This window comes from Anoplophora glabripennis, unplaced genomic scaffold (assembly GCF_000390285.2).
Source record: "Anoplophora glabripennis isolate ALB-LARVAE unplaced genomic scaffold, Agla_2.0 scaffold520, whole genome shotgun sequence".
NCBI classification, from domain to species: Eukaryota; Metazoa; Arthropoda; class Insecta; order Coleoptera; family Cerambycidae; genus Anoplophora; species Anoplophora glabripennis.
The window spans coordinates 1-13,042 of record NW_019416702.1 but is presented as its reverse complement, the minus strand read 5'-3'; the positions used below and the strand labels follow the sequence as shown (position 1 = coordinate 13,042).

General features: G+C 38.0%; 1 protein-coding gene across 1 annotated transcript; it reads right to left on the bottom strand.

Annotated features, from left to right (window-relative positions):
- Nucleotides 1-7,006: 7,006 nt before the first annotated feature.
- On the bottom strand, nt 7,007-7,954 carry LOC108910517. Its single transcript, XM_018715139.1, has one exon. It carries the CDS (start codon nt 7,952-7,954, stop codon nt 7,007-7,009), a length of 948 nt encoding a protein of 315 aa, XP_018570655.1.
- Nucleotides 7,955-13,042: the final 5,088 nt, after the last annotated feature.

Below are 13,042 nucleotides of genomic sequence, written 5' to 3'. Positions count from 1 at the left end.
GCGAAGTAACACCGCAAGTGCTCCAGAATGTTCGACAACGGTTTGAAGACAACCTGTATCATTGTATGCAAGTTGGCGGACAACATTTTCAGCATTTACTTGACTAATACCGTAAGTTTTGAAGTAAAATTAAATCGATTTTCGCATTTCTCGTCAAAAATATTGTTCGTATTTTCAAAGCTGTATATTTTCTAAAATAATGAATCGATTTTCAAAAAGTAAGAATCGATGTATAGAGAATTAAAAGCCCTTTCTAATGACCCCCCACTTGACCCCCATTCCCATTTGAAAAAATTTAGGGGATAGCACCTCCACTTAGGGAGTTGAAGATTTTGGTATGCTTTTTGAGCCAAAAGTTGTCCCCCTCAGAAGCAAACTTTACCTGTTTTTGGATTTTGCCGAAAAGTTCATTACTACCCTGTAGTGCCTTGCGGTACGTTTTCGATGGGCTACCCTGTATAGTAAATATAATAAATATAAATATAATATAGTGAAAGTGTGTCTCTATAAAAAAAACTCCCTGCGTGGTATTCACTAGCACTATAAACATTTACACAAGTAAATAAAAATTATAAAATCAAATTTAATATTATCACATATAATTTACATTATTAGAAATGAAAATAAAATAATTAATTATTAAAATCTATGCCTGTTTAGGATTTAGTGGACTGTAATTAACTTCTTTTCTTTGCAATAACTTTATTGTAAATAATAACAATTGTGATAAATGAAACAAGCGAGCATATGTCTGCTAAAGTTCCATGCATACTGTCCTAGAACACACGAGAGAGCTTGAACACAAGATAAAACAACCAGAATTATATCTCGTTGTCGGCACCTTTGATCACTGATGTCTGTTTTCAGGGACCTTGAATGACGTAAATCCCCCACTTTTGGTATACTAATATACTTTTGGTATATTCAGTAAAATTTTATTGCGCTAAACAGAGATGTACTAACAAAAAAGCCAGGAATTTATGTGCAGCAGAAAATGAGGTTAATCATGCAAAAGACTTGGTTATTTACGTGAAAAAGTCTTTTAAAGGCGAATTTTAGATTTATTTTAATTTTAAGTTAATCCAGTCTATTAATGAAATTATTCAATGTAAAAAATATTTATATAGTTAATATCAAACTACTGAATAATTACATATTCAATATTTGTTAACATAAATTTATAAGTACAAGGCAAAAAATGAAAAATAAAAAGAATTGCGTAAACAAACATTTGTATAATATACAAATATATCTATCAGTACATAAATATACATATACAGGGTGTCCCGTTCATGTTTCAAAAAAACTTGTGTGTAAGTTCCTCTTGGTAAAATAATGGGGGTAGTTCATGTAACGTTTTTTTCTTACACGTCCTGTTTTCGAGATACAGTTGTTGTTGCTGCTGTTGAAGTTGTTACTTTCCAAATGGTTTTTGGTTAATTATCTTTAAATAGGCTAAAGATAAAAATGTAAAAATTTGTACACGAGTAAACATCAACTGTGCGTTAAGAGTAATGTGCAAACGGTTTCTTTTTGAAAAGGGGTACAATAAAAAAATATGTTAAAATTATATATTTCCATATTTCCTTTCAACACCACAATTCATAGTTTTTATATTGCCTTTTATTTTCTAACACTTAATTTGTCCTTAATTTTAAAGTACCTTATAGAATAATACACTCGAACAATCATTTATTTACACAACACAATAAATCACGAAAAACGACGCCAATGCTCAACGCGCGGGAAAACAAACGACAAACAGGTTCATAAAATGGCTAAAATGCTTTTGTAACTACGCCACTTTGTTCCCATACCAAAAGTGGGGGGTGCGTGCACCGATCTGCGCGAATAACCCCACCACGCCAACTTATAATTCTGGTTGTTTTATCTTCTGTGGCTTGAAGCACGCCGGTCGTTCGGATTTGTTCGAGTGGGGACGATGACGCGCCTAGCCTCGCCACTAGCCTTCGTCCAGGCCTCACTAACACTCGCGTAAACATGCCACCCGCCTTGGAAGCAAAGGCTTTCAACGTACTAGGAAGTCACTGGTAAGGGACAAATTTTGGAGAAGGCACGACGAACTTCACCATCAGCGGTCTTGATTGTAGCAACACGATTGATTTTGTCACTGCCCGGAAACACCTAATTATACGTCCCAGCCGCCATTTCATTGGTGGAACGTTATTTTCTTTTATCAGTACAAGTTGTCCAACCTGCAGTTGGCCATGGGTCTGCATCCACTTGGAACGCCTTTGCAGCTCGACGATATATTCTCTGCTACAACGATTCCAGAAATGCTGGTTTAATACTTGTATATGTTGATAATGAGAAAGTCTGTTTTCTGGCATGCCATGTAGGCTAGGCTCAGGTATTGCCGTAAGAGGTCTCCCGACCAGAAAATGGGCTGGAGTTAATGGAGAAAGGTCTTCAGGATCGGACGATAATGGGGAAATAGGACGAGAGTGTAGTGTCGCCTCAATCTGGACAAGCAAAGTGTAAAAGTCTTCATATGTCAAGGACACGTTACCTAAAATATGCCGCCGAAATGCGGTGAGCTACTCGGTATGAAATGCCACCTTATTTTAAATTCAGTAGATCCTTCCGTTATTTTTGTGGAGTTGCTCCCGAGAAAGGTACCCAATTCCTTTAATGCACCGACAAAGTTCGTACCATTGTCCGAGTACACATCAGTGGGTTTGCCACGCCGCGAAATGAAACGTTTCAAAACTTGTATGAATGATTGACTACTTAAGTCGGATACGACTTCTAAATGGATGGCTCTAGTCACGAAACAGACAAATAAGCAAATCCATCCCTTTGAAGTTTTACTTCCGCAACCCTTTCGGTCTTTTAACAAAAATGGGCCAGCATAGTCCACACCCGTTACGGCAAATGGTGCGGCCGGTTGCACGCGCGATGCAGGTAAGTCACCCATAAGGGGCTGTATTGGTTTAGAATTAAATCTAGCGCATTTTACGCAACCTCGAGTAATCTTTCTTGCTATATTACGTCCGGAGATTGGCCAAAAATTGTCTCTTACTTGAGCCAAAAGTAGTTGTGGTCCAGCGTGTAATAAAATCTTGTGCTCGAATTCAAAGATCAGTTGAGTAAGATAATGTTTTGATGAAATTAAAGCTGGGTGTTTTTTATTGAATGAGAAGTTCGAATTTTTTAGACGTCCACCCACTGGAATGATACCATCCTCATCCATGAATGGATTAAGGCTCAAAATTTTACTATCAGATTTAAGAGTTTTTTGTTGCGAAAGTCTAATATAATCCATCGGGAATGATTGTCTTTGGGAGATTTTTATCAAAGTTTTAAATGCTCGTTCGAGCTCATCGACACTCAATAGAGAATCGGCACATTCATTTGGTTTACGACAATTGTGGATGAATCTTAATATGTACGCCATTGTTCGTTTTAATCTAGAGAGGTTTGAAAATCTTTCAAATGGAAAATTGAATTCGTTTTTATGAGTAGACAGTAAATTTCGTTTTCTTATATCAGGTAAATCAAGATCGCTTAATTTTAAATTCAACCACGCAGGTCCGTTCCACCATAAACTTAAATCTACAATGCCTTTCGGGCTAATTCCCCTTGACACAAAATCTGCGGGATTGTCCCTTGTCGGTACGTGACGCCATGCGTTCGGATTGGTAAGTTTTTGGATTTCCGCAACGCGGCTATCTACGAATGGTTTTAATAGGTTCGGTGCACTATGTAACCAACCTAACACGATGGTAGAATCTGACCATAATACAACTTTATCTATATTAATACACAAGGAATATTTAACCTTGGTGTACAACCGGGCTAATGTTAAAGCTCTGCATAGTTCTAAACGAGGCATAGTAAGTTTCTTTAAAGGTGCCACCTTGGATTTAGCGCATAATAGCTTAATAGTATATTCATAATTAGCGTTCAGTGACTTTACATAAATGTATGTGTCATACGCGACCTCCGAGGCGTCGCAGAAGCCTTCTAGTTCTATTGACTGGAATTATCGCACAAAACACGTCGTGGAATATTGAGATTGTTCAAATAGACCAATTCCGATTTAAATTCAGACCATTCATGATGTATTTGGAGTCATTACAGGCTGTGGAAAACATAGCCCTCCGCACGGCCACCGACGCGCCCTGGTAGGTACGTAAAAAACACTGACATATTACGAGACTTACAATACACAAACGCTACACAGACAATAAGACAAAACGCGGAGAAACGATCGGAGTCACTGGTAAGGGACAAATTTTGGAGAAGGCACGACGAACTTCACCATCAGCGGTCTTGATTGTAGCAACACGATTGATTTTGTCACTGCCCGGAAACACCTAATTATACGTCCCAGCCGCCATTTCATTGGTGGAACGTTATTTTCTTTTATCAGTACAAGTTGTCCAACCTGCAGTTGGCCATGGGTCTGCATCCACTTGGAACGCCTTTGCAGCTCGACGATATATTCTCTGCTACAACGATTCCAGAAATGCTGGTTTAATACTTGTATATGTTGATAATGAGAAAGTCTGTTTTCTGGCATGCCATGTAGGCTAGGCTCAGGTATTGCCGTAAGAGGTCTCCCGACCAGAAAATGGGCTGGAGTTAATGGAGAAAGGTCTTCAGGATCGGACGATAATGGGGAAATAGGACGAGAGTGTAGTGTCGCCTCAATCTGGACAAGCAAAGTGTAAAAGTCTTCATATGTCAAGGACACGTTACCTAAAATATGCCGCCGAAATGCGGTGAGCTACTCGGTATGAAATGCCACCTTATTTTAAATTCAGTAGATCCTTCCGTTATTTTTGTGGAGTTGCTCCCGAGAAAGGTACCCAATTCCTTTAATGCACCGACAAAGTTCGTACCATTGTCCGAGTACACATCAGTGGGTTTGCCACGCCGCGAAATGAAACGTTTCAAAACTTGTATGAATGATTGACTACTTAAGTCGGATACGACTTCTAAATGGATGGCTCTAGTCACGAAACAGACAAATAAGCAAATCCATCCCTTTGAAGTTTTACTTCCGCAACCCTTTCGGTCTTTTAACAAAAATGGGCCAGCATAGTCCACACCCGTTACGGCAAATGGTGCGGCCGGTTGCACGCGCGATGCAGGTAAGTCACCCATAAGGGGCTGTATTGGTTTAGAATTAAATCTAGCGCATTTTACGCAACCTCGAGTAATCTTTCTTGCTATATTACGTCCGGAGATTGGCCAAAAATTGTCTCTTACTTGAGCCAAAAGTAGTTGTGGTCCAGCGTGTAATAAAATCTTGTGCTCGAATTCAAAGATCAGTTGAGTAAGATAATGTTTTGATGAAATTAAAGCTGGGTGTTTTTTATTGAATGAGAAGTTCGAATTTTTTAGACGTCCACCCACTGGAATGATACCATCCTCATCCATGAATGGATTAAGGCTCAAAATTTTACTATCAGATTTAAGAGTTTTTTGTTGCGAAAGTCTAATATAATCCATCGGGAATGATTGTCTTTGGGAGATTTTTATCAAAGTTTTAAATGCTCGTTCGAGCTCATCGACACTCAATAGAGAATCGGCACATTCATTTGGTTTACGACAATTGTGGATGAATCTTAATATGTACGCCATTGTTCGTTTTAATCTAGAGAGGTTTGAAAATCTTTCAAATGGAAAATTGAATTCGTTTTTATGAGTAGACAGTAAATTTCGTTTTCTTATATCAGGTAAATCAAGATCGCTTAATTTTAAATTCAACTTTGGCCAGGCGGTATCATTTTCTTTCAACCACCTGCCGTTCCATCATAAACTTAAATCTACAGTGCCTTTCGGGCTAATTCCCCTTGACACAAAATCTGCAGGATTGTCCCTTGTCGGTACGTGACGCCATGCGTTCGGATCGGTAAGTTTTTGAATTTCCGCAACGCGGCTATCTACGAACTGTTTTAATAGGTTCGGTGCACTATGTAACCAACCTAACACGATGGTAGAATCTGACCATAATACAACTTTATCTATATTAATACACAAGGAATATTTAACCTTGGTGTACAACCGGGCTAATGTTAAAGCTCTGCATAGTTCTAAACGAGGCATAGTAAGTTTCTTTAAAGGTGCCACCTTGGATTTAGCGCATAATAGCTTAATAGTATATTCATAATTAGCGTTCAGTGACTTTACATAAATGCATGTGCCATACGCGACCTCCGAGTCGTCGCAGAAGCCGTATGGTTCTATTGACTTGGAATTATCGCACAAAACACGTCGTGGAATATTGAGATTGTTCAAATAGACCAATTCCGATTTAAATTTAGACCACTCATGGTGTATTTGGATGGGCAAGGATTCGTCCCACGTTAATTTTTCGGCCCATAATTTTTGTAACAAAATTTTTGCTTTCACAACGGATGGTGCTAAAAGTCCTAACGGATCGAAGATTGACGCTATTTGTGATAAGATTGACCTTTTGTTTATCTTATTAGAGCCAACATCGTCGTGTAATTTTAGCGTATACGTTAAATTGTCAACGTCACAAATCCATGTCAGACCTAAAGTCTTATAGTTTTGTTCTTACTTGTGAACTCCAAATTATTTGATATCATATCGTGGGCAACGTTGCTAACCACGTTCGGAACGTTACAACGCCATTTTCTTAGCTCGAACCCGCCGCTGGCTAAAATTTTAGAAATATCTGCGCACAGAGCTCTAGCTTCTTCTGGCGTATCAGTGCCAGTTAAAAGATCGTCGACGTACATGTCGGAGGAAATTATTTCGGACAATTTAGGACGCGACAACTTACATTCGTGGCTAATTCTTGTATGCATCGTATGGCAAGAAAAGACGCTGATTTAAATCCATATGTAACGGTATTTAGGTTGTAGGTAAATAATTCAGAATTTGGATTTTCTCGCCAAATTATTTTTTGCAATTCTCGTTGTTCAGAATTTACTAAAACCTGTCGGTACATCATTTTCACGTCACTTGATAAGATTATGGGATGCAGAATAATGGACAGTAGGTCATCTTAAATAACCGGGCCGGTCATTTGCAGGTCGTTCAATGACAATCCGGATGTTGTGCACGCAGAGGCATAAAAAACCACCCGCAATTTTGTTGTGAGTCTTGATTCGCGAAGAACGCCGTGGTGTGACATGTAATATTGTACGTTGTCGTTAAGCTTACCATCGCATTTGGTCATGTGACCTAATGATTCATATTCTCTGAGAAAATCTACATATAACTTACGCAACGTTTCATCTGCTTGCAATTTATTTTCTAATTGATAAAATCTTTTAACTGCCAAATTACGTGACTCGCCTAATTTTTGCAAACTATCTTTAAACGGTATTGAGGCTATGAATCGCCCGTCCTGATCACGCGTAAAATTTTTAGAAAAGTGCATTTCACAAAGTTCTTCTTCGACTGAATGAGGTTTTCTTGAATCTATCTCTTCGATTTCCCAGAATTTGGATAGATCGTCTTGAACGTCGATATTTTTAGAAAAATTGCAAACCGTTTTTTGCGTAAAATTATTGATAGGACCTGCTATAATCCATCCGAATCGCGTTTTTTGTAATATCGGACTATCCGGGCCTAGATTTATCTGACCGACGCACAAAAGTTTCCAGAAAACGTCTGCTCCTATTAAAATGTCTATCCTTTCAGGTATCTCGAAATTTGGATCAGCTAGCTTTATGTTACCAGGAATTCTCATGTCAATTTTATTTATCCTCATATCTGGTAGTTTACCTGTGATTTGTTTTATAACGTAACAATAAATATCAACGTTAAAGTCATTACATATGGAATACAATGTCACGTTGCATCTATGCCTTATTTGTGATACTAAGTTGTTTATACCCGATACTGCCAAATTTGAATCGATTTTACTTAATTTTAGTTTATTTGCCAACTCTTCTGTGATGAAGCTAGTTTGCGAACTGGAATCTAGAAGCGCACGTGCTACATGCATGGTTTCCTTTGCATCGCCTATATATATCTGAGCGGTAGATAACAATACATTTTTTGTGAATATAGATAGCGAGGTTGCCGGTGCCTCGGGCTCTTTCGGGGTTACCGCAGTTTCATTACCCGAGTTGTTAGCGTTTTTTGTCTGAATTTCCTCGTGAAGTAAAGTATAGTGTCTGCCGTGGCGTTTTCGACAACCGCCGATTGATCTACATTCTTTAACCTGATGTTTACCTCTTAGGCAATTAATGCATAATTTTAATTCACGTGCCTTAGACATACGATCCTTTATTTCTAAACTAAAAAAATCCGGGCATGTGTAAATTGAGTGATCTTTTTTACAAATTACGCATGTATATGATGGCTGCTTTGAAAATAAACTGTGCGTTTGTTCCTTTTCTGTAAAACGCTTTTCCTGTAAATTTGTTTCAACCGTTTCTAAAAGATCGGCTCGATTTTTTAGGAAAATTTTTAGATCTTCTAATGCAGGCGGATCGGTTAATTCGCATTTATATTTTTCCCACTCTTTAACCGTTATATTATCTAGTTTACTTGTTACTATATATATTATGAGCGTATCCCACGCATCTACTTGTTCGCCTAATTGTTTAAGACTTCGCAAATGCTTAAAAAATCGTCACATAAGCTTCGAATTTTGCTAGAGGATACTCGTAAAATATTATCAAGATTGAACAAAGCTCTAACGTGATTTTGGACCAATAATCGTTTGTTGTCGAAGCGTTCACACAAGATATTTGTCTATTTGCGTGAATTAAAGTCTCGAATACATCACGGAATTCTATCCATTGGTCATAGGAACCGTTGAATTTGGATAATTGTATCGTGGGCAACTTCACGCTGTCGTGCGACATGTTATTAGAATGGGTAGTATTATCGTCTGACATTGCAGTATTTTCTTTTATTTTTGACTTTAAAATAATGATTTAGCTTTGGAAATAAGATTGCAGAATTTTGTTTCAATTTCTTCGCGTACAACGTGATGATCTTCTGGATTTGTGGCTACACATTCAAGTTCATTTTGTATGTTATCAAAATCTTTAATTATTTGTTCTGCCCTAATTATTCTTTGCTCTAGCTCAATATGTTTAGCATCATTTATAGCTTGATCTACACTACTTATTTCTTTGTCTAAGGAGATACATATTTTTCAAATGCTGTTAATCTGGCTTTAACTGATGAGCGTTTTTTAATTAGATTTTGCTCTGACATTTTGTTTTATTTTAATTTTATCAACTATGCTAAATAATATTTGCTTCGTCAAGAATGAGCGAACACAACTCAGTATGGGATGTGAATTGAAACGGACTCACCCAGTTCTAGTCGTTTATATGGTTTTTCTCTTTGACGCCCTACCCGTGCTTGAGTCTGTTTGACCGCCTTGGAAGCTGCGTCGTTTGCCTGCTTTTATTTCCAACGCCCAGCCGGTGCTTGAGTTTGTTTACCGCCTTGGCTGCTGCGTATTTGTTTTCTTCTTGGTTTGATGTATATGTGATGTTCTGCAATCCGTGCTCGTACGGGACCAATTTGTGTTTGGGACTTAGTGGACTGTAATTAACTTCTTTTGTTTGCAATAACTTTATTGTAAATAATAACAATTGTGATAAATGAAACAAGCGAGCGTATGTCTGCTAAAGTTCCATGCATACTGTCCTAGACCACAGAACACCCTCTAGAATAGAAACTGATTACTCAGCATTTTTACACACAGTTGATAACAGCGCCTTATGTGAATGCGATCCAAAGTTTCGCATTTAGCGTAGACAATTACTCCTGATTTGTTACTGAAGCTATTCAATAAAAGATGGCGCTACTTTGAGCGGTAAATTCGATTTTGACAATTTTGATTAATATTTATGTATCTAGGACGAAAAGTGAAGCTTTAAGGTACAAGTAAATTTTTACGGCAGAAGCGTAGTCGAGGCCGTAAAAATTTACAATTTTTATGACTATTTAAAAAATCAAATAGCATTTATTTATACTATGGTAATACGTGGGTTATCATAGAAATTTCTTTGAAGTACTAGAACTTTTACTTTATCGTCCTAGAACATTAAAGTTAAATTTTTTGTCCTAAAAATAATTCAAAAAATGGTTCACAATTGAACAGTATGAAATAAAATCTATTTATAAATTTGACTATTAAAAAAATAACTTAAAATTTTGCATAAAAACAAACTAACCCATCATACTTATTAACAAATCATTTCAGGTAAAAAAAGAGTAGTTTAAAATAACCATAAGAAAACATATTCATTTTCTAATTTCCTTAATAGAAATGGGTTTAACATAATTATAACAAAATTTTTCATTTAGGTTCTAAAATGATGGATGAATTGGCATATACCAGTGTGGACTTTTATTTTTACATATATGAATTATTTGAATAGTACTATTGGCAGTTGCTCTTTAAGAGGACAATAGCCCAATAATAATCAGTAATCACAAAGCATGCTCATTAAGTCAATATAAAGGGTTAAGAAAATATAACAAATCTTTTTTACTACTCTACAAAATACCATAAACCAAACAGAGTGAAACTACAGCGCTTAATTAAACAAACAATAACAAACTGTGTTAAAACAATAATCGATAATACGTTGATCGTAATGACGTGTCGGTATTTTCTGTGATTCACTTAAAAACCATTCAAACATGTGGTGCTATCTCTGTATTTTTGTTTCAACTATAAGTCGCCAGCAGCGCCGCGAGTGAATGAGATCCCAAGTTTTTGGAAATTAGCGGGAAGTAGCTAGCTTTCTATTCTAGAAGGTGTTCTGTGTCCTAGACTAGAACACGCGAGAGAGCTTGAAGCACGCCGGCCGTTCGGATTTGTTCGAGTGGGGACGATGACGCGCCTAGCCTCGCCTTCGTCCGGGCCTAACTAACACTCGCGTAAACAATGCCATTTGACTAAAACTTGGATAATTGGACAATAAAACACTGCATTTGTTTAAAACCTTATCAGATAACGGGGTTAACCTTAACGAGGTCCAGAAAAAAATTCATATTTGTTATTTTTTTATTTTAATTTGGACTCAAATTTAATCTGCTTACTAACCATTAAAAACTCACACACTCACACAATTGTAAAATACTAGAAAAAATGATAAGATTGGCACTTAAACGTAAAAAATATTTTTTAAATTATTTATTTGAGTAATCTATACTTTCAAAAAATTTTTGGCGGTCCAGTATTTTACCTTGCGCGGTCCGGACCTGGACCGCGGTCCGCCAGTTGCCAACCCTTTATATAGACGATTACAAACATGCAATCGAGCAGCTGGACAAGCATTTTGCTCCAAAACAGAGCCGCATATATGAACGACATTTATTTAGAATAATATCACAGACGGCCGACGAGAAATTTGACAGTTTTCTTATTCAGCTATGACGACAAGCGGCAATATGTCAATTTAGCAACGTGGACGAAAACATAATAGACCAAATTGTTGAGAAATGCAAGTCAGATAAATTGAGGAGAAAAATTTTGGAAATGGATGACACCAAAACACTAAATGATATTATTTCGATAGCTATGTCTTTAGAAACCGTTCAATCATAGATGGATAAGTTTACATCATGGACAGGCAATGAACAGCAATCAGAGATAAATAAAATTCAAAACGACTCCACGTTTCGACGAACCAGCAAGCCAGGGGTTTTAAAGTCAAATTACGTCGAATGTTTTCGCTGTGGCCTTAAAGGTCACATAGCTAAAGATAGTACTTGCCCGGCTCGGAACAAAATATGTTCAAGTTGTGGAAAACTGGGGCATTTTAAATTAAAATGCCGAACAAGGCCAGTAAACTTGCATCGAGGCTCAAATCAACCTAGCAAGAAAAGGAGACGTGAGGAGGACATCCGTCATGTGGAACAAGAAGGTGAGGATGACGCGGTGAATATATTTTTCATATGGGGGAAGATGATGGAATTAAATGTGTGGTGGGAGGAGTCGAAAATGGTCATCGATTCCGGTAGCAAGAGTAACATAATTAGCGGAATTACTTGGAAACGCATGAAGGACAACGGTGTTAAAGGTCGTCAGACAAATGAAAGGCTCCGATAAAACATTTAAATCCTATGCAAACGTTAATCCTTTGGTAGTATTGGGATCTTTCGAATCTGAAATCGAAAAAAGCGAATAAAAGCTCTCGAGAAAGGTTTTATGTGATTGAAAATGGAAAGACGGACCTCTTAGGCAAAGAAACGGCTATAAAATTGGGCGTTTTGAAATTAGGGCTCGACATTCAATCAATTGAGCAACAATCATCACAGCCTTTTCCAAAGATAAAAGGAGTGTCAATAAATATCCCAATAAATGCTGAAGTGAACCCCGTCATACAACCTTTGCGGAGGATACCAATACCATTAGAGGAAAAAGTAAATGCAGAACTGGATAAACTGATTCAGCGCGACATCATCGAGCCAGTAAATGGGCATTCGAGTTGGATTTCGCCGATGGTACCAGTTTTGAAGTCAAATGGAGAAGTTAGACTCTGTATCGACATGAGGAGAGCAAATCTTGCCATACTCCCATACTCCCCATAATGGGAAAATCACCCATTACCTACTATGGATACATTTTTAACGAAACTACGGAAGGCACGCTTCTTTTCCAAACTAGATGTAAAGCAAGCTTTCCATCAGGTTGAAATATCACAGAACTCACGATACATAACCACTTTTATTACACACAGAGGATTATTTAGGTATAAGAGGTTGTTGTTTGGCATCACTTGCAGTAGTTAAACAGTGAGAGAATGAAGCCACTTCAAGGTCACTCCAGGCTGCCACCGGGCTGCCGCCATCCGGAGCTGGCACCAGGTCTCCAGCAGCAGCTCCAAGGTCACGCTGAAGAAGTGTCAGTGGTGTGCGGGGGTGGGGGATCTGGATTGCAGAAGAAGAAGCCGGGGTCCGTCATCGGCAATGACCACCAGGAGGTCTGCATCGAGGAGCGTGACGTCAGAGGCGGCACCAGGTGTGTGCATGAGCAGCGGCGGGGGGCAGCGGGGTGCAGGTGCGGAATGCAGAAGAAGAAGCCGGGGTCCGTCATCGGCAATGACCACCAGGA

Bases quoted from the DNA above. Each gene is read 5' to 3' on its own strand.
- LOC108910517 (XM_018715139.1), bottom strand. From the start codon at position 7,954: ATGCATGTAGCACGTGCGCTTCTAGATTCCAGTTCGCAAACTAGCTTC.